Raw genomic sequence first — 21,923 nt, forward strand, 5'->3', positions numbered from 1 at the left:
GAAGACAATACAACCTAAACAATAAATAATTGTTTTTAGGAAAAAACATTACAGTTTTACAGTTAAAACAGAAGTATTACAGTTAAAAACAGAAAATAAGACACACTAGTAAAGAGAACCAACCCAGACTTTAGAGATTTGTAAATGATAGGACTCACCTGAGTTTGAAAACCTGAGTTTACCTTAAAAATTCCTATACCTTTATTCCAAAAATATTTCTGTTAAACTTAATACCAGAGAAATGTGAAAAGAATGATTTATATTTTATATTGCATGTGGTAACTGCTGCCAGAACATTCTATGCTAAGTTTTGGAAGACAACAGAATTGCCATCTAAGAAAGATATTGTTAACGAAATACTTCAAGTAGCAGAAATTGATAAACTTTCATTTCGTTTAAAGGACCGAGCAGAAGAAATCTATGAAAATACCTGGGCCAAGTCCTATAGTTGGATTGGAAACTATGATAACTTGAAAATGTCGACTAATTAAAACCCAAGAAAAGATATGATTAAAATCTCTCTATCCTGCATAAAAGATACTTAATGAACAGTACTGACAAGGCAAAATTCTTGGACAAGATGTACCCCATGTTTTTTTAATGTTTACTTTTTGTTTGTTTATCTGTATATACTTAATAAAGAGTTTACATTCAAATGAGTGTGTCAGTCTGTACCACTTCCAAGTAATTGCAGCTGGATTCTTAGCCAGGTGAATTCCTCAGTTTTCTTCCAACCTGCCCTATTGTCTATTCCCACCTAAGCAGACCAATTTGCCTGGTTCCCCCCGCCTCTTGCTCTATTAACTTCCCCGGTTGATTGCGACTTTAAAAACAAAACAAAACTTCTGTGTGTGTGATCTTGAATTGCTAGGTAATGCAAGATGAGACTATTTCTGCTTTTGGCTGGAAGGGATTGCACTCCTCCCGCATGAGCAGGTTCGTAGTTTGGAGGAGCTGCTTGCTCACGGCTGGAGTCCCAGGTCTTTTTTGCGGAACATTTCTTTATCTTCTCACCTGCCATATGCGAATCACAAAAGCGTACGCCATCAAACAGTGCTGCTCATGAGAAGGTGAACCATGGCCAGTAATGACAGCCATTAATGTATGAGCTCTAATCAAAGCTTCTAACTGTTTTATGTTTCTTAAATCTCCGACTGTAATTTCGTTACTTGTACCTAGGAGTCAAAATGATAATGCATGATTTTTTGTTTACTGTTTGCTCCCCATTAAAAAATTACAACAATGCAATAGCATGCTGACATCTGACTCAGAATATTCCATAATTTAATATCAAAAGTATTTTTGAAATGAAAATGAGAAGAAAATGCCACTCAGGAGAGAACTAACAAGCAGAAAATCAATTGAAGATAACCATGCTGAGAAACACAGTCACCTTAACTAGACATCTGCATAAATCTTACTGTGAATTGTAAATGTCACAAAAATAACACAAGATAATAGAAAGAAACCCAACTATGAAACCGTTAATTTCTTTAGAGTTATTTAAATACATACCTTCACCATCAAGGTTCTTTGTGATAGGTTTCAGATGCAGCAAAATATCCATGGCCCAATCCACGTGCTTAATGACTCCACTAAGAGGAAACTGGTTGCAGTACAGCCATTCTGCAAATTCTAGCAAATTATCAACTTTCTTTAATTCGAATTCTCTTTTCTATAAAAATGGTGAATGTATTATTAGACAAGTTGCCATTGACCGCTTGAGACACAACAGTGAAGCATGGTTTGCCTCTATATGAATGAGCATGTGGCATACTTGGTATTGTGCTCTCCTTTCCTTGCACATGACTTCCAAATTAAAGACTTCCAATTTTGCAGCAAGCCATATTTTGCCAGTAGGAATGGGCACAAACTGGTTCACGAGCCAAAATTTGGCAAGAACTTGGCCCAGTTTGGAGCCCCTGAACCAATATTTGGAAAAGGCGCCTTTCCTGAACATTTACGGGATTTTTGCCTGGTTTGGTTCAGCTGTTCAATCTATTTAAACCTAACAGCTGAGCAGCATGGGTCCACAGCTGAGCTGTTAGGTTTAAATGGCTGTCAGCCATTTCAGCCTAACAGCTGACAGGTGCACCCACCCCACTGTTAGGCTGAAATGGCTACTAGCCATTACACCAGTTGGTTTCACTTACAAGTGGGGGGAAGCGAAACAGACTGGTAAAATGGCTGCTAGCCATTTAAATTTAACAGAGGAGTGGGTCCACCCATCAGCTGTTAGGTTTAAATGGCTGTGAGCCATTAAACCTGTTGGTTTTGCTCCCAATGCAGCTCACATCATTTTCTTCTCTTCTATTTTATTTTCATAACAATCCTGTGAAGTAGGTTAGGCTGGCAGTGTATGACTGACCCAGTGAGCTTTCATGGTAGAGGGGAGATTTCAATCAGCTTAGCCGAGCGGTTCCTTCGTCTCCAATCTAGGTCCAAAATCCTAATTTGAAACTCTGATCACTACACAACACTGGCTTTTGTGGGATGGCTGTTGCTGACCAGTACTGAGCAGCCAATCCTGGATGAGTTGTGCCAAGTTGTGTGGTATCAAGTTGTTCAGTGGCTGCTGCCTTGCCTGGCTTGGATGTATCCTCCCTCAAAGTCCAAAACAGGCCTGGCCTTTCCCCCCTGCATTTTACTGACAGAAACCAAGGCTTGAATGCTGGCAATACCATTGTGATTGCCTAAAAACAGCCACTGAAGGCATTAATTTCTTAAAGTCACAGGCATTGATCCTATCATTTTGAAGGGTTTTAAGTCTCCAGTGTATTTTTTAAAAGATTTTTATGCTAACCTGGGGCTTTTCTCAGGTTTGTAGAAAGATCTGTCTTGTCTTTCCATTGCCCCGTCTCTGAATTTAAGTTTCCACAGACAGGGCCATGTTGAGAATTAGATATACTGACAATAGGCAATATTTTCAAATGTGAGGTGGACTGGAACATCATTCTTCAGATGACTTCATAAGCTTTCACAAACATGGCAAGTGTTTTAATGGATATACAAAACTGAAACTGAAAACTGCCACAAAAACTATCTTTAGACATTTGGAAGTGTGTTCAACCAACAATAACTTTAAAATGAGGAAAGATACAGACCTGTAAAACTTCAATTCCATTTTGGTAACAGGACAACTGTCCTGCAAGGTCTGATGACACTAGTGCCAAACGATGCCACATATAGGACAAGTAGTCCTCACTTTCATCTTTGAATTTCTGAATTTCCATTATATAGTTACGTCCAAGTCTGGCCTTCACCAATAACATATGTTTAAAAATTGGACTAGAAAAAAAAGTTATATAACGTTTACAAATTCAGAGAGATATGCTAGAATCAATACATCTAAGCTACAGAAATATTTTGGAATCAGAAGTCATTGTCTCTGTGCTACAGACATGACAGTCATCAAATCAGTATCAAACTTCAAATGTAAATGAGTAAGACAAAACAATGGGTCATGAAAGGAGTGGGTGGAAAGGATCTCCACTGACATTCTCTTCATCCAGCAGATCACTGACTGCACAAGAAATCTTCAGCTGAGGAGTGGGGAATACTTGTAAACAGAACACATCCACAGTGTGTTTGTATGTGTGTGTAAATCAATGAGGAAAAGGAACCAAATTTTGCACAGTTCCCAGTCTCATCACTTTCCTCCCTGTATGTGTACAAGAATTCCCTAACTATGAATGGAGGATTTTCAGAGAGTTGAGGGGGCTCCTTGGAGGAGAACATGGGGAATGCCAATTCATTCCATGAACTTTTCTCCCGTAAGAGTCAAGGTCTTCTGACCTTTAAGCCGGCAGAAGTGGACTCAACCCTGGCTGTGGGTATCCGCCAGGCTGATGATTCTGGGGGGCTTCAACATCCATGTTGAGTCCACCTTGTCTGATCATGCTCAGGACTATCCAGGTTGTGCTGGGTCCTATGCATGAAAAAGGCATACATTAGATTTACTGTTCTGCACTGAACAGGAAACAGGTGATCTGGTGGGAGGAGGTATTGAATTTGACATTTGTTGTGGACAGATAATGAGTTAGATTGCTTTGCCTCCAGCACCCTGGGATTTATGGCTCCTGTGGGATTTTGAGAGTCTTAACAGGAACTCGAGTCCTTAGTGAAAGACTGGAATGGCAGGCTGCTTCAGTGATAGACAGGATTGTTTCCCAGTGCCCTCTTCCCAGTCATTGAATAACACCAGCCCTGTGGTAAACTCAGAGTTTGCAGATTTGAACCAGGTTGGAAGACAGCTTAAGTGATGGCAATTAAAGACCTGAAGCAAAACTGACAAGACACTGCACAGAGCCCATTATCAGGCCTATGAAACTGAATCCAGGCAAGACAGAGTGACGTGGATGAGGAAAGCAAGTGTCCTTGAGAGGGTCAGATTTGCTGATTCTGGGTGGAATTAAATTGACCCTATCAGAGTGTTTAAAAGTTTAGGAGTGCTGCTGGATTCTGCATTGCTCTTTGAACAGCAGATTGATGTGTAGCCAAAGTCACCTTCTATTGCATCTGACTTGAAAACTTCCTACCATCCTTGATTCTGCTGACCTGGCCACACCAGTCTATGCTTTCATAATCTCCAGTCTTAATAGGCAATTCAATATCTCAATGTAAAAAAAAATGAACAGAACCACCAGGGACTTGGATGGCACAATGGGCAAATCAACAGCCTTTGCGTTTGAGGGTGCAGAGTTCAAATCTCTATTCAGGTGTATACTTGCTTTGGGGCAGTTCCCATACCTCAGTGGTAAACCATGTGCTTGCATGAAAAAGGCTTAGGTTCAATACCTGTAATATCTGCAATATTCGTTTTAAGTATCTTAGGTAATACTAGTCAAGATATACAGCGTGATGGTTTAAGGCAGTTTCCTATTTTCCTAGCTTATCCACAAAGCCAAAAAGATATGGTAAGCTTTTCATTTATCCCTTTAAAATCCCACCACATTCACACTTCAGTTCTTTCCTATGTGGCTGTAGATTCAAGGTACACACTGGGGTATCTCTCCAACCAGTGGAAACATGTAACCAATAGAGAACCAGATACATAGAAAACCGTTCCCTCTCTGAAAGGGTGAAGCAGGCCTCTAAACACAGCAGTGCTCTCAATTATTCCTGTGGAGTCTAAAGGTACAATACTATGTACACTTACCCCAGGGTAAGCACAATTCAACATCATGGAAATTACTCCTGAGTAAACATAGATATGATTGCACTGCATGACCAACTCAGCCATTGTGTATAGGTGTGTGTGTGTGTAAAAAAGGCAAAAACAATCCAAACTACAGTCTCTGTTTACTTATAGGTGTGTGTGTGTAAAAAAGGCAAAAACAATCCAAACTACTTACAGTCTCTGTTTACTTCGAGGGAGAACCTGAACAGCTTCATCCAACACTTTAAGGCCGGCTTCCCAATCATTTTGATCAGCATACACTTGGAATAATAACACATACAGAAATGTCCTTAGTGTCAAATCCTCATCTGCACCTGGAAAATACAATAAAACAATATTTAATGTTATAAAATCAATGTGGTCAGCTTGCTAAAAAAATTGTCATTATCAAAAGGATGTACCTGGATAAAAATGCCCATCTGACAAACTGCTGCTTTGAAATTCAGCTGTAGGCCACTGATGTAAATATACCAAACTTTCCTTTCCCTAAATAATGTTGGGTAGAGATGAAAAAAGTGCTCATGAATTTTAATAGTTAGCAAAAACAAAAAGTGATTGGCTAGAAATAACACCTCTCAGTGGGCCTAGACACAGGAGAAGCTGAACCCAAGGGAGGTTTGAAGGTCTGCGGGCCAAGGGATCGAGAAGATATGGAAGGGCAGAACTGCATTATTTATATTTTATAGGAAAAGAAATCCCACCCTACTAGCAAATTCAGACCCTTGTGATAGATTTCATATATTAATATGAATTAACTAGCTAATATCTGGTCTTCAGGTTTCTGTTTCAAGTTTAAATTATTGTTTACTTGCTGTAGGAACAAACAAGGCTAGCTATTAGATGCTGTTGTTTATTACCTGCTTATTTTTGGCTTCTGCTGCTTTAATGATGTTTTTGAGAATAACTTCAGTGGGCTTTTTAAGCTGTTGTCTGTCTATTGGAGAACCAATGAAAGGTAAACATGTGTTCCAGAAATGCCTACTTGCTATCATTGCAAGAGCAAGATTCCCTGCTGCTCCTGCATAACTTGGAAGGAGAAAACAACACAATAATCATATGTTTGTTGCATATAGTAGATGTCTGCTATCATTACGGTGAAATCAACCCACTGTTCTCTCCGTGCATCCTCAACAAAACAGGTATCACATTTCTTGAGTGTTTGACCTGTTTTTTCTGTAAATAAAATATATATATATATTTCCTGTTTTTTATTTTCATTTTTAAAGAAAAATATTGCAATCGGGAATGGACTCAACGTTATTAAAAATGTCCCTGTGGATTTTCTCTAAAACAATTTCCTATGTATAACCGCTTTTAATATGGTAATAATTACAGATAATCTGTGCATACATATATGAAACTTCCTTGACTGTAATACAGATTGCCAGCATTCTAGAACAGTTTAGAAACATACAGTAGTAGCCTAATAGCTGTTGCAATACTTTCTGCATTGGTCCAATAATTAAGAATTGTCACTTTACATCAATATGATTACACAGCTGTCTTCATTCTTCAGTTCTTACAAATGTGTTCTTTTAGCCCTTTCAGAACTTGGCATAAAAGTGTGGATCCCCCCCCCACCACAAAACCACACAACTCAAATCCCTGCACAATGAGGCCAGCTACAGAAATGGGAGATGGGAATCCTTAGTGTTTCCTGAAAAACTAAGGATTCCCATCTCCCATTTCTGTAGCTCCGAGGAGAGGAGGGAGATGGGTGGCCATGGATGGTCATTCTTGGGGCAGGGCTTGGGGGTAAGGCTTTCCCCACTGATCAGCCCTGAAAATCAGGGAAACGCTCATAGAACCGGGGGTCTGGCAACCCTAGTGTAAGACCAGCTTTCCACTACAGTTGCCATCCTCTGGGTAGGAAAAAACACACAAGCAATCCTGTGATATAAACATTATAAGAAGATTTATATAACTTTTCAGACTTTATAAAATTACAATATTAAACTGGATTAAGATGCTGACCTCTCCTTACAATGTAAAATTACATCTGAGGAAGACTGTAAAGTTGAAATGAGTTCATACCGGGTACTCATTATGTTGGACTACATTGGACTTTTTGTTCACAATATTGTGCAATTGATAAAGCTTTTTGTAATTTTATAGTCTGAAAAGTTATATAAATCTTCTTATAATTAAGGTAGTGTTTTTATGTAAAGGGAGTAGTTTGTTAGGCATATCATGGGTACTGAAAGAATCTGTTTCATTGAAGTGGGAAGAATGTTGTGTGTTAATTTACGGATTACAATTGTGTAAATATTTATAACATTATGGTAGGCATTATGGAATTTTCATGCAAGAATTAGTGATAATGTAAGATGGCTAATGTAATTGTTTTTCCTCTCTTTTCAGTGATGTGTAAACTAATAGTGTTCATGCAGCACACTTAGAAAAAGCTGTTATGTGAAACAGTATTACATGTAGTTCTCATTGTGTGTATGCATATATTTTTATAATGTGATGAAGAAATACGATTCACTACAGAATAGTAGTCTAAATATATTTTCATAATATAACATCACGGTTGTCCTTATTGTTTGCATCCTTCCCGTGATCTCTCTGTTGTTTCTACAACCTCTGGGTGGGGCCTGGAGATCTCTCAAAATTACAAGAGCTCTCCAGATTTCATCAACCACTTTCCCTGGAGAAAATGGCTGGTTTGGAGGATGGTCTATATGGCATTATACCCTGCTGATGTGCCTCCCCTTCCCAAATCCTGCCATCCCCAGGGTCCTGAAATTCCCAGCCCAGAGTTGGCAACCCAACTTTCCACTCCAAGCCTCCCTCACCTAACCACTGTCAGCCAGCTGATCAGAAAGTCAGGGGCTGGATGACAAGTGTGCCAGTAAGATATATGAATTAACTACTCTATCATATATTCTCCAAGATGGGTAGCCATGTTACTCTGTCTGTGGCCATAGAAAAGAGGAAGAGTCCAGTAGCACTTTAAATACTAAAAGAATTTGTGGCAGGGTGTGAGTATTCATAAAGTCATTGGCAAGTCAGCTACAGAGCTTTCTGGATGACACTTCCATCTTAGACCCCTTCCAGTCTGGTTTTCACCCTGGACACGGGACGGAGAGGGCACTGGTTGCCCTCATGGATGACCTCCAAAGGCATCTGGATCGGGGCGGATCAGCAGTGCTGTTGTTGAACCTCTTGCTTCTCTTAAATCTGCTGATTACTTTCAAAGCCACTTTTTTATAGGTTTATCTGCTTCTGATCGTTTTAGTAAATTAAGACATTGCTCAGATTTACACAAAGTGCCAGGATATCTTTCAATGAACCAATGTTTCAGAATTCTCAAAGGCACATATTCATTGTACTGTCTTCGTTTTATGGGATAAATGAATTCTGATTTTTGTATGTCTGCCATTTGTAAGCTAGTATTTTGGCTTCTTTATTAGCTCTGTCCAACATTTTTTTTTGCTTTACATAATTTATGTTCTTATGAGCTGAATAGGTATATTTCAAATTTAATATCTGCTTCTAATTATCAATTTCTTGTTTAATTTATGTTCCAATGTACTATTTAGTATTCTATCTATTATTTCCTGTCTCTCTACACCCCATCTAAAATGCAGCAATAAATATAATCTGACTTCTTCTGTGTTTGCTTTGCTAGCTTCCCAATCTATGGCTTTAAAAACTTTTTGATGTGTTTTTGTGTCTAAAGAAGTTCCACATGTCTTGTTCACATTTTCAGTTAATATAATGTAGTAATATATTGTTCATTCTCCAAAATTTCTGTCTAGTAACTATCATGTTCCTGTTATAAAGATAATAATCTATGCTCTGTATATGTTATGGGCTTCTTAAATGAACTTTTAATTCTTTTCAACAATACCAATGGAAAAATAAAAACATAATTCTTGAATAAATTATAAATATTTTCTGCAGTAAAGAAAACTTTGTATCTCCAAATGTTTCCTGGATGTTAAGATTCTGGAATTTCTTTACTATCTTACTTTAATGAAATCTATCCAGTCAAATAAAATTCTCAAAAAAAACCCTGATCCAGTTTGGAGTTCATGTTATATTCAGTGTTCATGTTTATATCTCTGTTGGAGATCTAGCAACACTTTAAAGATTTTTTCACAGAAAACATCTTGACTGATAGTTGGTGAATACACCATATGAGTTGCAAAAATACACTGCATCCACTTTTAAAGACACTAGCCAATTTCTTATTGTAGTATGCAATAACTCAAACCTTTACCATTATATGCTAAAAATAATCTATCATTAAACTCCACATAATTTATATAACTGGAAAGTTTAATTGGTAGAATCTGATGCAGAGGGGAGGGGGTATGATGTAGTAGTATGAGTTTATATCTTGCCATCCAACTTGAAATTAAAATCTGCTGGTGAAATGAACTGTAACAAGAACTTTGGGGATTGTTTATGCACAACTGCGATATATATTGTGAATTGTCCTGACCTCACTGCCCCACAAAAGCAACACCTTCACCTCTTCTTGCCAACTCCCATGAAGCAGACACTGGTTCCAGTCAGGTAGCTAAATATATGAATGAGGCCCAATATTTAGTTATTACAGTCCATTAACCTATCTTGTTCCTTCTTTATTAGTGGCTGATGATAAAGAACACATTGAGCCACCTCTTTCTTCCAGTGAACCTTGTGCACCTACAAACACAGTAATTCTCAGCTTTTTGGCTGTATTTTCCTATGGCTCTAGGAATAAAGAAGATACAAAAGAAAGAAAGAAAGAAAGAAAGAAAGAAAGAAAGAAAGAAAGAAAGAAAGAAAGAAAGAAAGAAAGAAAGAAAGAAAGAAAGAAAGAACAATAAATACTCAAAAGCTGCAGTAGCATAATATCTGTTGTTAGGACTAACTAATCCATTACAAACATTTATATTCTAAAGGCATACCATTACATTTTTACATATCAATGAACATTCTTTGTGAGTGACAGATTCCTTCAGGTTCTTGTCAATAATACTCAGTATGCAAATGTTCAGATATTATTTGGATATATGCATTAGCTACCTTGTAAGAGTTAAAGTTTCTCTAAAATATCTTACCATGTTCCAATATATGCAACATACCTTGCACTTTTAACAAAGGATTTTGATGCTACTAAACGTAATTGTTTTTTTCCTGCCAAGTTTTCCATTATACTCTTCCCTCGCGTACAAGCAGCAATACTTAGCATTTCTTGTCTCACCGTGTAATCATTCCTGTACAGAAAACCCAAAATCATTGCCAGTTGAACTTCTAGTATTATATACCAAATACATGGCTTTCCAGACTAATCATGACCCAAGTACAGGAATTTTCTCCAGTGGGAAGTTCTGAGAGTCAGATTATTTGAACCCATCAGTGAAGTCTGAGCATTTAATATTTTTTAAAATAATGCCACACTTCGCTTAGGTCAGAAACTTTAAATAGCACACTAACAAAACAAATCACCACATACCTTTCCAAATATATAATGAGCTGACTCTCATTTGCCATCATTTTTGGTACTTTGCCCTCACGTCCAGTGTAGGTTTGAAAGGACTAGTTCTGCCTTTACGTCAACTTGGGAGTTAGCTTGATAGGTAGGAAATCTTAGTTCTTATCCGGCAACTAAGCCATTTGAGATCTAAGATGGCTCATTTGGCTTGGATTGTTTAGGCCTCTCACATACATTAGAACCCCCCCACGCTCCCTTTGGTCATTGTCTAGGGGCCTCTTGCAGGTGCCTGGCCCCAGAATGGTTCAGTTAGCGGTCATCAGGGGAAGGGCCTTCTCAGCTGTGGCCCCCTACCCTGTGGAATGCACTCTTGGATGGCACCCATGCCTTAGTTTCCACAGGGCATGCAAAGCTGAATTGTTTAGGTTGTCCTTTGGAAGGTAACTGCAAGTTTGGGCTGTTTTAACAGTGATATGGTGACAGACACATATCTTAATAATTTAATATTCTAATGTTAATATTTTATATTTGTTATTTGTTTTTATGTTGTTTTACCCTATGGTTTTAATGTTGTAAGTCACCATAAGACCCTTGGGGTGAGGGGCAACTAAAAAAATCTAAGAAATAAATTCTGCTTCCAGCTCAAGCGTCAGGAGAAAAGGAAGGGTAATTGGCACATTGGAACACTACCTCTCAGCTTATTGCCCCACAGGCACGTTGTCTAGTAGCAATAGGGTTGCCAAGTCCGGTATCGTGCCGCAGCGGGGGACTCCCGGTTGGCGTCTGGAGCACGCAGAGTTTTCCCTCGGATGACCGTGGCCCCGCCCCCAGCGTGCCTGGCATGGTCACATCACTTCTAGGTGACGTGCGCGTCGGGGTGGGGATCCCCCGGGGCCCGATCCGCCGCCGCCGGGGAGCGGGCCTCTGGGGCGGGGTTTTCCCCGCCCCACCCGGGGGACTTGGCAAGCCTAAGTAGCAACTGTGCTGTGAAGATGCCCAGGGTGGGAGATAAAGAGAGAAGAAAGTGGGGATGAGAATAGACATGGTCTGGGCTTGAAGAGTACACCCAGGCCTCCTGCACTCCTTACCCTAAGACAAGAAGGGAGAGACAAAGACAAAGGAGGGGAAGCTCTACACTAACAAAACTGGTATCCTAAAAGCCCCAGTAGCAGTGATGCTGGAACCCTGCTGCCTGCTTCCCAGAGAGAGCTGGTCTGGGGAAACTCCTCCCTTTGGTGTCTCTCAGCTTAAGGTCTCTGGCCATAACCAGGAGGCACTTCCCCATCCTGAAACCACCAGAGAAGATCTGCTTCTACGAATACCTTGAACTCATGCTCCACAGGATCTGACTTCATGTTTAATGCTGACTAGTGTGGCCCTCATTTTAAATTAGGGTTTGGAGTGGGGTTACAAATCCTAACTACAGAGCAATCCTCTCTAGCATTACCCATTGTTTACTTATTTTATTATTTAAACATGCCGTTTCTCGCTTCCTTTCTTGTAGAGGCAATAATTCATATGCAATAGTATACCATCGTTAAATCATGAAAAGAGAATTTATACTGGAGAGCAGAAGAGAGGAGAGAGAATGAGCCAACAGCATGCCCTCTGTGTCCCAACCATCTGTACTGGCCACTACTTCAAAATTACAGAAAGTAGCACATTTCCTCCATGGCTGCTCTAATATCCCCTTTGTCCAAAACTGCCACAGCAAACGTATTTTGAACCCTACCATGATATTCATGGGGTTTTTCTTCATATTCAGAAGAAATATCAAGGCTATTCAGGACTTGCTGTCTTACATATTGAAATATAAAGTGTTGATTTTAATCATTGTGACTACTAACCTGGCTAATTCTGTTGTGTGCGTGGAGGAATCTGGAGCATCTGAATTCACACTGAAATTTCCTGTCCATTTATATAAATGTCAATGGTGGTTTTTCTGGCTGAAACAGCACATGGCCATTCTGGACACCATCTGCAAAAGCCTAAAGTACCAGCCTGAAGTGCCAGCAGATTTACGCTTAGCAGCCTTTCTGTCCTAGCCTGAGTGTTTTCATTTTCAAGATGTACTACGCCACAGCTTGAGAGGCTGGCTTTTGTTATAGCCATGAGGGTCAGGTGCCACAGCTTTCATTCAGATTTTTTCAATTCCTTGCATCATGAAGAAAAGGGTCAGTCTTCAAAATGAATGTGATTTTTGTAATAATTTTCATGTCTATACTCCCTCAGTTCTAAGTATTCTTTTGAGTTAATTTTCTTTTTTTTTTTACTCTATAGAGAATGTCAACATAGTCAAGGATAAAAGTATCTTCCTCAATAGGATATCATCCACCATTAGCGAAGAGATTTGAATAGACACCATCTGTATACAATCTAGAATAGCTGCAAAAGCTGCAGTGCAATTATGTATCAATAAAATGGTATATATTACTATGCCATCATAGTTTGAAAATCTCTTTGGCATGAAATTTGTGCTTTTTCAAAACAAGCTTTTAAATCTTTCAGTCTTTGCTACTTGTATATATTCTAAACAGTTTAGCCAACATTGACTATAGAACTATTTGGAATAGTTACATGCCTCACATCCTAGTAAAAGGGCTATGTTTTACAAACTGATTCTTTTCAAAACTTAAAAGTATTGGGATTTTTATAAACATATACTGGAAAAAGAAGTAGAAAAAGAATACTACTTCCATATAATCATTGTCTGGAGGACGAAAATCCAGATCAAGAAGTACAGTGCAGGTAAATGTGTATACTCAGGTCACAGTACCCAAGAAGGGTCAGGGTGTGTTGAAATTGTGCAAATGTAAAAAACAAAACAAAAACATAGCAGTGGAAGTATATACCCAGTTAGTTTGAGACATTTCTACTTTCGTCTTGCTCCTTGTTAAACTGCTTCTTGTAGCAGGTACTCCTTTGCATATTAGGCCACACACCCCTAATGTAGCCATTCCTACAAGAGCTTACAGAGCTCTTCTTACAGGAGCTACTGTAAGCTCTTGGAGGATTGGCTACATTAGGGGTGTGTCACTTAATATGCAAATGAGTACCTGCTACAAAAAGAGCCCTGCGTTGTTTGTCTTAAAGTTGGAATGCTCACGTTTGGTTCTTGCTTCTTTTGTCTTTTACTTCTTGTCAGCCAAGTAGCTAGAAACCATAACATTCTCTCTGTATGTTTAGTATATGCTTGCCAGATCTCCTGCTATACCATAAGACCTCCTGCTGCAAGGTGCTGACTCCCACCACCATTCAGGAGGCTGGTGGGAGTACAGATGATTAAAAAAAATCACAATTGCAATGACAGTGTGATGTCATATACAGGTTGAACCTGGAAATGACATCATGCCACTCTAGGATTCAGAAGAAACAATGGTAAAACAACAGAGTTTTCACAGAATCCTAGAGTGGTGTGCATCACTTCAGCATTCAGCAAAGAAATCACATCATTATGTCACCACAGCGGCACACTGCCATGTCACTACCTACCAATATCCTAATGGTTGCTAGCCATCATGGCAACCAAAATTTAGTAGCATGACTTCCCAACAATAAACAAAAAGGTTCTCGTGTTCTCTACAACCACAAAACACCTTCAGCACATTTTTATGAAGAAAATCTTCAATTTTGCCAACACACTGTATACACTACATTAAAATAAACAGAAGCCTGAGATGACTGCCTGTCAAGCTGTACTGCTGCACAGTACATATAAGGAAGAATCTGGCCAATCAGGAAACACAAAAATAATACATATGCAAATAACCCATATTTGAAAAATGAAAGATTCCATATTAACAACTCAGTTCCCTCCCAAAAATTATTCTCCTGTAAATTTGAATCGAAAGGCATATGGGTGAAAAAAAAGAAAAACACATCCATTTTTAATTAACCAAGTGATTTACTGAAGACCAAACTACATGAGATGCACAATTCCCCATTTCCCCCCACACAATATTAAGCAAGGGGAAAAAATCTAATGGGGTAAGGATGAAGTATCTTCCCTCCCTGTTGATCTTTGATAAGATTCCACCATCTAGCAGAAGCTAAGTATTTTGATCTTGAATCTCCTTCTGTCCTTTACTTAATGCAATAATCATCATTTACGTTAGAGGGCACTAAAGTTCTGTGTTTTCAAATAAATTCTACAAGCATTATTTCCAGTTTTCCTAAATAGTGACTTTTCAATACAAAGCTTCACAATGAACTATAATTATAAATAGCATGAAAAATTCTTGCATCAAAACAGTGAAATCCAAAGCAGAGTTACACCCTTCTGCAGCTACTGGGATAACAGAATTAGAAGAGTATAACTCTGTTTAGAATTGCACTATAAATGTAAAAGGTAAAGGTTTCCCTTGCTCGAAAGCCAGTCAAATACGACTCTAGGGGGCAGTGCTCATCTCCGTTTCCAAGCCAAAGAGCCAGCGCTGTCCGTAGACTTTTCTGTGGTCATGTGGCTGGCATGACTAAACATTGAGGCACACAGAATGCTGTTACCTTCCCACCAAAGCGGTACCTATTTATCTACTTGCAATTTCTTGCTTTCGAACTGCTAGGTTGGCAGGTGCTGGGGCCAGAGATGGGAGCTCACTCCATCACGCAGCACTAGGGTCTCGAACTGCTGAGCTACCGACCTTCTGGTCTGCAGCTTAGCATCTTAACCTCTGAGCCACCGCAGCCCAATAAATGTTCTATCAATCATTAAATCTGAAGTTGCAAATCCTGACAATTATTTCACACACTAAACAATATTCTAGAAGGAGAAAGCGTATATACAGATATCTAGTGAGTAAAGAATGATGTGGGTTCAAAACAAAATAAATTTAGCAAACTATAATTCAACAGCAAATAGTACAGGGATTGAAAGGCAAAAGAATGGCCACCAATGATTAGTGTGTGTGTACATCTGTATATACCTGTTGCATGTGCAAATTCTCCCTATCTTTAGCTGTTGTCAAGGAGAACTAGGTTCCTTACTTAATTGGCATCCTTTAACAGCAGCTTCAACCCTGGTTACGAACCATGGGATCTAGTCACCTTAGTTAATGACAGTGCCTGTATCTCACTTAACAGCAGTGAAAATGGAATTGGGAATCAAAAGCACCTCTCTGGAAGGGCTGCACAATAATTCTGGCTAATCCCAATCTCTTAATTTTGGTTAATTATGCCTGATTTTTAAAAATATTTACAAGTTAGCCATCTACTTACATTCCTTGTTTATTGGCATCTGTGTTGTACAGTGATTCATCACCTAATTTCAAAATCTTCTGAGAACATGTCATCACTAATTCATGTTCATGGACAGTGTGTGCAAAATGTGTAAGTCTGGTCAGTGTCTGAAGTTCCACAAGCGGATCTGGCCAATTGCATTCCAAAGCCATTTTGAACATCTGCAGAAGATAATGGGATAGGAATCTGTACCCAGATCCATATTAACACCAAGCACATATATTCTTATACAAATGAGGGAATAAGATATGGTGGACTGTTGTAAAGATTTAAGGAAAACTACTCTCTCTATACATCTTTTCTATTTCATTCAAAATTTCAAACGCATTGTACCTTCTCTGTGCCTTGTTTTGAGACCCCATAAAGTCTTAAAACAACTCAGAATATGGACAAGACTAGATACAGCAGAATACAAAAAGGAAATGTGGAATAGAAAAAGTTGTTTTGCAAGGTTGTCATCAGATTATTTGAATTCCTTTCCAAGATTCTTTTGGTCACATAGCAAGAGGAGTGGGAGTTACCATGGACAAAGGGACTACAAACACATGTAGCACGGTCGTGAACAAACAAGGTTAGGATAGGTATCTTACTGTGCAGCTCCACTGGAGTGCCTCTAATATTTTAATCAGATTTTCAGTGTTGCAACTAGGGATGTGTGCTCAGATATATCCAGAATGAAAATATACCCCAAAAGCACCTTATTGGTATTTTTCAGGTACATTCCAGATTTGGATACACATTAGAGAATCCTAGTGAATACTGGTATTCTAATCCCGAATATACCTGGAAATATTCGGACTTGGTGTGGGTTTTTTGTTTTTTGCTTTTAGCAGGTTTCCCATGCAATAGAAGGGGAGGTAGGCAGCTCTCAAAGGCAAATGGATTCCCAGAGGGAGCTTGCCAGCTTGCTTCTGCTGGGATTCTCTTGTTTAACATTGGTTCTCTTGGGCTTGTGCTGGCACATTTGCCCTAGGTTCTGCATTGCTTTTGTGGTTTGACACACAATTCAGTTGGTTGGCTTGGATTCTCTGGTTTGACATTTGAGATTTTGTGGTTGTCACATTGATCTGTGGTTCTGCTGGAATTCTCTGGTTTGATGTTGGTTCTGTTGGGCTTGTTGGTTCCCTTGGGAGGCATTTGGCCAGTGATTGCTTGTTCTTCCCCATAAGAAACAATGGAGTATGGCTGGGGGGCACCTTGTTCAGGGCCCCACAGAATTGGACATCTTGGTCCAATTCACTTTAAACTTGGAGATTCTTTAGTGGACAGGCAGCATCAGCTGCACTACAATTTTGGTGTAATTTGGTCTAAAACCTGCTCCTCCAGCCCCCCAGAAAGATTTTCCATAGAGAATAATGGACCTGAATAATTTTGGAAGCCCGAAAAAAATCTGTATCCAAATACTGAACCAGCATTGGAGACCTGAGTAATCCAGAATATTGATAATTATGTAATCTCTGAAATCTGGAGATTTGAGTAATCCAGAATATTGATAATTATGTAATCTCTGAAATCTGCATCCAAAAAATATATGTATATTTTTTTTCTGGTGCACATCCTTAGTTGCAATTCTGTGAAAACAGAATATTATTCTGGGTATAATATTAGACTCCCCCCTCACTTGTTGCTCTTCATTGCTCACCTTATGGGAGGAAAGATAGGAGCATTAATAGTGGGGCTCCTAATGATTTACATGGCCTTCCCATCAGTCTTCTATAAAAAGTAGCTAAGGTAGGTGAAGCAAGCTCTCCTGTCTTCCTGTAATTTGAATTCAACTGCTTCTCCAACTGAAATTGTTCCTCTGTTTTTTCTTTATTAGTGCTTGGCAGAGACATGCCTGAAGACATAAGGCTGCTGCTATTGCATGTAGATCTATCAACACCTATTACAAGACACTGCCAACCTGTTTTTACATTCTACTGAGGTCTAGACATCTACTGGCAGGTAAAAGAGGAACCTTACATTACCATGTTGTTAAATACTAGATATGTACCATGTGCATAAATATAAGGCAAGAACTCTGGTATTACCTTTGAAGCACAACATGAAAAGCTCTAAAAAGGAGTTGTTTGAATGCCAGCAAGAGAATATAAGATAAAACTTGTAGATAAATCACTCAAATACTTTCTATTGTTAAATAGCATCTTTAGGGGCTCCAGATTCAGATCAGGGCTGTGGTTAGGGGTACCATATTTTTTTAGCCTCAGATGTTCCCTGTAGCTATAATGTAGGAGAAACATATGGTTTGTCTGTATATTTCCCTCTGCAGAGTAAATATGGATGGGTGGCATTTGAGATCAGTAAAATAGTTCTGGGAGGCAGATTACACTTACCTTCCACTTTGTCACAGCACCGGTATTTTACCTAATTCTCAATATAAGTAGAAAGGTGCATTAGTCATGTATGAATCAAAGAAGGTTCAAGAAGTAAACCTATGTGCCTTTAATTCATAACATCATCAATGAAAGCTTGCCCTCATTGATTAAAACTGGACCCCACTGATCAGTATACTACACATTTTTTGGTATTTTTTAGATATGTGCTTGTGAGTTTGTGTGCTTCTGGAAGTCATGGTGACCTCTGGTGACTGACCCCTACTGGGGCCTGGAAGATATTCAGGGAGGTGGCTGAATAAAGCCTGCCTCGCCTCCTGCCTCTGGTATTCCAAGGAGGTCTCCCATCCAAGTACTTGCCGGAGCTGATCCAAGATCTGATGAGATTGGGCTTGTCTGAGCTATCCAGGACAGGGCAATATACTACATGTTATTTTGATTAATACTTTGCACATATTTATGGTTGAAGCCATATTTAGTGATACTGCTGCTGCTATTGGAGATGACAATATTTTCATGGTTACTTTCAAATCAGACCAATGCTATGTCTGATTTCTTTTGATAATAATTTTAAATTACATTTAATGAAATTACTTGATTAATCAGCTAAAGGGCAGTTGAAGAACCATCTTTAAGAAAACCAGTTGACAGCCGTACTAGTAAATTGAATTAGAAACTAAACTGTCAATATAAACATCTTTTGAATAGCAGATTCTGTTAACTGATATAATATATGAATAAATTTAAATACATATATATATATACATATACATATATCTACCTGAGGCAAATTGGGAAGTGTAAACTCCATGAGACCCAAGCCACTGCATGAATACATTTCCAGACCAATAAAAAGTTTTGTCATGGAACCTGGCCCTTCGTCATTAGTCTGAATGGGAAGAAATTTAAAATCTATGATTTTTTTGCATATAACCAACAAAGCAAAGTTACAGCAGAAGACAAAGGGTACAGGATGGTGTAGCTCTGCTTAGGAATACACTGAAGTATAAACTGAATTCTTCACACAATTTGGAATCTACTCTAATTTGGATTAATTATTTGCAATGTATGTTTAAACATCATGAGTTTACTGTGGTCTAATGGAATAACTACCTTGAAAATACTTGTCATCAACTGGCCAAATTAAAGGGTTCAATCTATCACACACTCTTTATTCTGTTTAAAGGTTGTTCATAAAAACCAATTTCTGTAACTGGAGAATACTAGAATTCTCTAAATGCAGACATATAAATCTATTATTTTTCTTTATATTTGTTATATTTGTGCAAATTCACTTCAGCACTTCTTGTCACAAACAGCAGATAAAGTGGTAAACCTGGTCTCAACATACTGCAGACAGGATTCACATGACTGAATTCCTTTTATATGCACAAAAACAGTAGTAGTCAGTGAGAAGTAGTGTAGCTGAGTCTCATCCCTGAAATGTAGTTTTCTGTTAGTTGGATCAAAACTCCTAGTATTTTTGGCCACTGTGTGACAGAGTGTTGGACTGGATGGGCTACTGACTTGATCCAACACTGGCTTCTCTTATGTTCTTATGTTCCTACTTTTGGGAATGGAAGAGCCATTCCCAAAGGTCCTCCAGCCCTCTGAAGTTGGCTTTCAGGAGGTATAGTGGATTGCAGCATGATGGGGCAGCAAAGGTTGACTGAGAGATCCTTTTTATTACATTTCTGAAGATGGATCAAATACAAATTTGTTAAAATTCATGCAGAAAGCTAAAACAGCAGTGGGCCAGATCCAAGGAACTGTAAGTTCAGCTCTGCTTGTGAAAAGGATCTTTTCCACCTCACTCTTGATGCCCTCCAGAAACAGTACCGGGGGGGGGCAGAAGACAGCTTGAAGTGTGCTCTGCTTGCACAGAAGTCCCCAAAAAGCAAACTGCAATGTGGCATGTAGGGCTATGGTAAGAAGGAGGAATTGGGTGAAACTCCCCTCTCTTCCACCAGTGGAGCTTTCTCCGCTAATTTTCTCCCTCCTTTCTGCAGGTCATGTCACTATCTGTTTGTAGTATCCAACTAGGCAGATTATTTTGTGATAACTAGGTTGACAGTACAAGATTTCTAGGCATTAGAAACATCTGAATAAAAGTTTTTCTTATGATACTTTTGAAAACCATGCCAAAATTGCTATTTATTGTAGTTTTAACAATGAGATCTAAAATTATTTTTGTACCTAGCATCAAATTACAATTATGCTATGTAAACCTTCAACTGCACCAATCAAATATTGTTTAGAGTGAAATAGGGCACCTAACAGTTCTACATAAAGTTTCAGTTTACTGGGCTGACTCCAGTCCATCATCTCTTTGCCGCGTATATAGCAACTTTGCAAACCATCCACTTTACATTAAATTCAGCAGCTAAATACAGAGAAACCAAGTTGCAATTCACTAGTTGCAGTGGAAATCATTCTGAAGTGTGCAGAGCATTCCGAAATAAATTATGATAATCAAGTTGGAAGTTATGATGGATACATTTTATGCTAAATTATATCATTTCTATATTGTTTTATCTATATTTATGGTTTGCGAAACTGGTTTACCTTGTAAATGATACAATAAAAGAGAGGAAAAAAATCTCTAGTATTTCTCCTGGGCCTTTTCTCAAGGTTGCCGTCAGCAGAAGGATGAGCAAAGGAACACACAGGGGCCTGAATAACAGGCCACAGCTGAACCATCCAATATGAAGCATAGGAGGACCTTGGTTTAAAGTAAAGTACCTACATAGTCACAGCATGCTTTGCTTGGGAGGAGCATACAGGGTGTGGAGGAGAACTGGCAGGTGATGGAAGGTTAAATTGGAGCTTTATGAAAAGCCACACTACACTGAGCACTGTTTACTCAGAAGGCAAGACTGTGACCTTATTCTACAACAGAATTGGTATTTATAATGAAGCGTCTAATGGTGTTATTTTTCAGACAAATAGGTTGTCCTATACATTAGACAGAATTACCTCATCTTCTGCTCCATGCCGACTCCCAATGTGATGCTGAACTAACTGTTTTGCTTTCACCCAGGTAGCAAAAATCTGTTGACGTACAGCAATAGGCACCAGTTCATCACTTCCACTTGGCAAATTCATAGCAAATTCACACACCTAGAGATGAATATTTTACAAATGTTGAACTACTAATGGCAAATCAGAGTGGTTATTACACTCCCACCTATTGTATATTGTATGCTTTTCCTCGAAATACATGGTGGTGCTTATGATATTAATAAATTGTTCTTTGGCCCTTGGCTAGACAACAATCATGCAAATAAACAAATAACTATAAACTGAACCAAACATTGCAAGGACAAATAAGGTGAAGGGTCTGCCTTGGATGTCAAAACAATCTGTTATTAGAGAACACTGGATTACATGCACCCTGAAGGAGAGAATTTTTTTTTTGCTCTGCAACTATAAATGTCAAAATGATGGCCAAGTGGAAGCCTGTGGACAGTATTCTTAAATGGTTTCTTACAGCCTCTAACATTTCTGGCAGCCAACTCGTTGTATTGGGGTCCCTAGCACTGTGATACCATGTGACTCCCCCCACCTTTTGCTCATATGTGGGCCATGATGTCGATACTGAAGATGCCATTCTGCAGAGGGACCAGGCTTTTTACATCAGCCTGCCTGGCCAACAGTCAACTCTTTTCTTGTACTACACTAGTGGCCAACCACACCGGTGGAGAGGGAAGGAAGGACAGTGAGGCACCTTCCTTTGGCCAGAGTT

At 38.9% G+C, this 21,923-nt stretch overlaps 1 protein-coding gene across 1 annotated transcript in view; it reads right to left on the minus strand.

The window, feature by feature from the left end:
- CFAP46 (cilia and flagella associated protein 46) overlaps nucleotides 1–21,923 on the minus strand; it is a 139,040-nt gene that overhangs the window by 54,172 nt on the left and 62,945 nt on the right. The window contains 10 exon segments of the mRNA XM_015426887.1: nucleotides 1,015–1,175; nucleotides 1,516–1,675; nucleotides 3,105–3,288; nucleotides 5,355–5,493; nucleotides 5,581–5,665; nucleotides 6,037–6,205; nucleotides 10,261–10,392; nucleotides 15,825–16,006; nucleotides 18,960–19,067; nucleotides 21,155–21,298. Coding sequence (XP_015282373.1) covers nucleotides 1,015–1,175; nucleotides 1,516–1,675; nucleotides 3,105–3,288; nucleotides 5,355–5,493; nucleotides 5,581–5,665; nucleotides 6,037–6,205; nucleotides 10,261–10,392; nucleotides 15,825–16,006; nucleotides 18,960–19,067; nucleotides 21,155–21,298 — 1,464 coding nt within the window.

Source organism: Gekko japonicus, unplaced genomic scaffold, assembly GCF_001447785.1.
Source record: "Gekko japonicus isolate JY-2015 unplaced genomic scaffold, Gekko_japonicus_V1.1 scaffold35, whole genome shotgun sequence".
NCBI lineage: Eukaryota > Metazoa > Chordata > Lepidosauria > Squamata > Gekkonidae > Gekko > Gekko japonicus.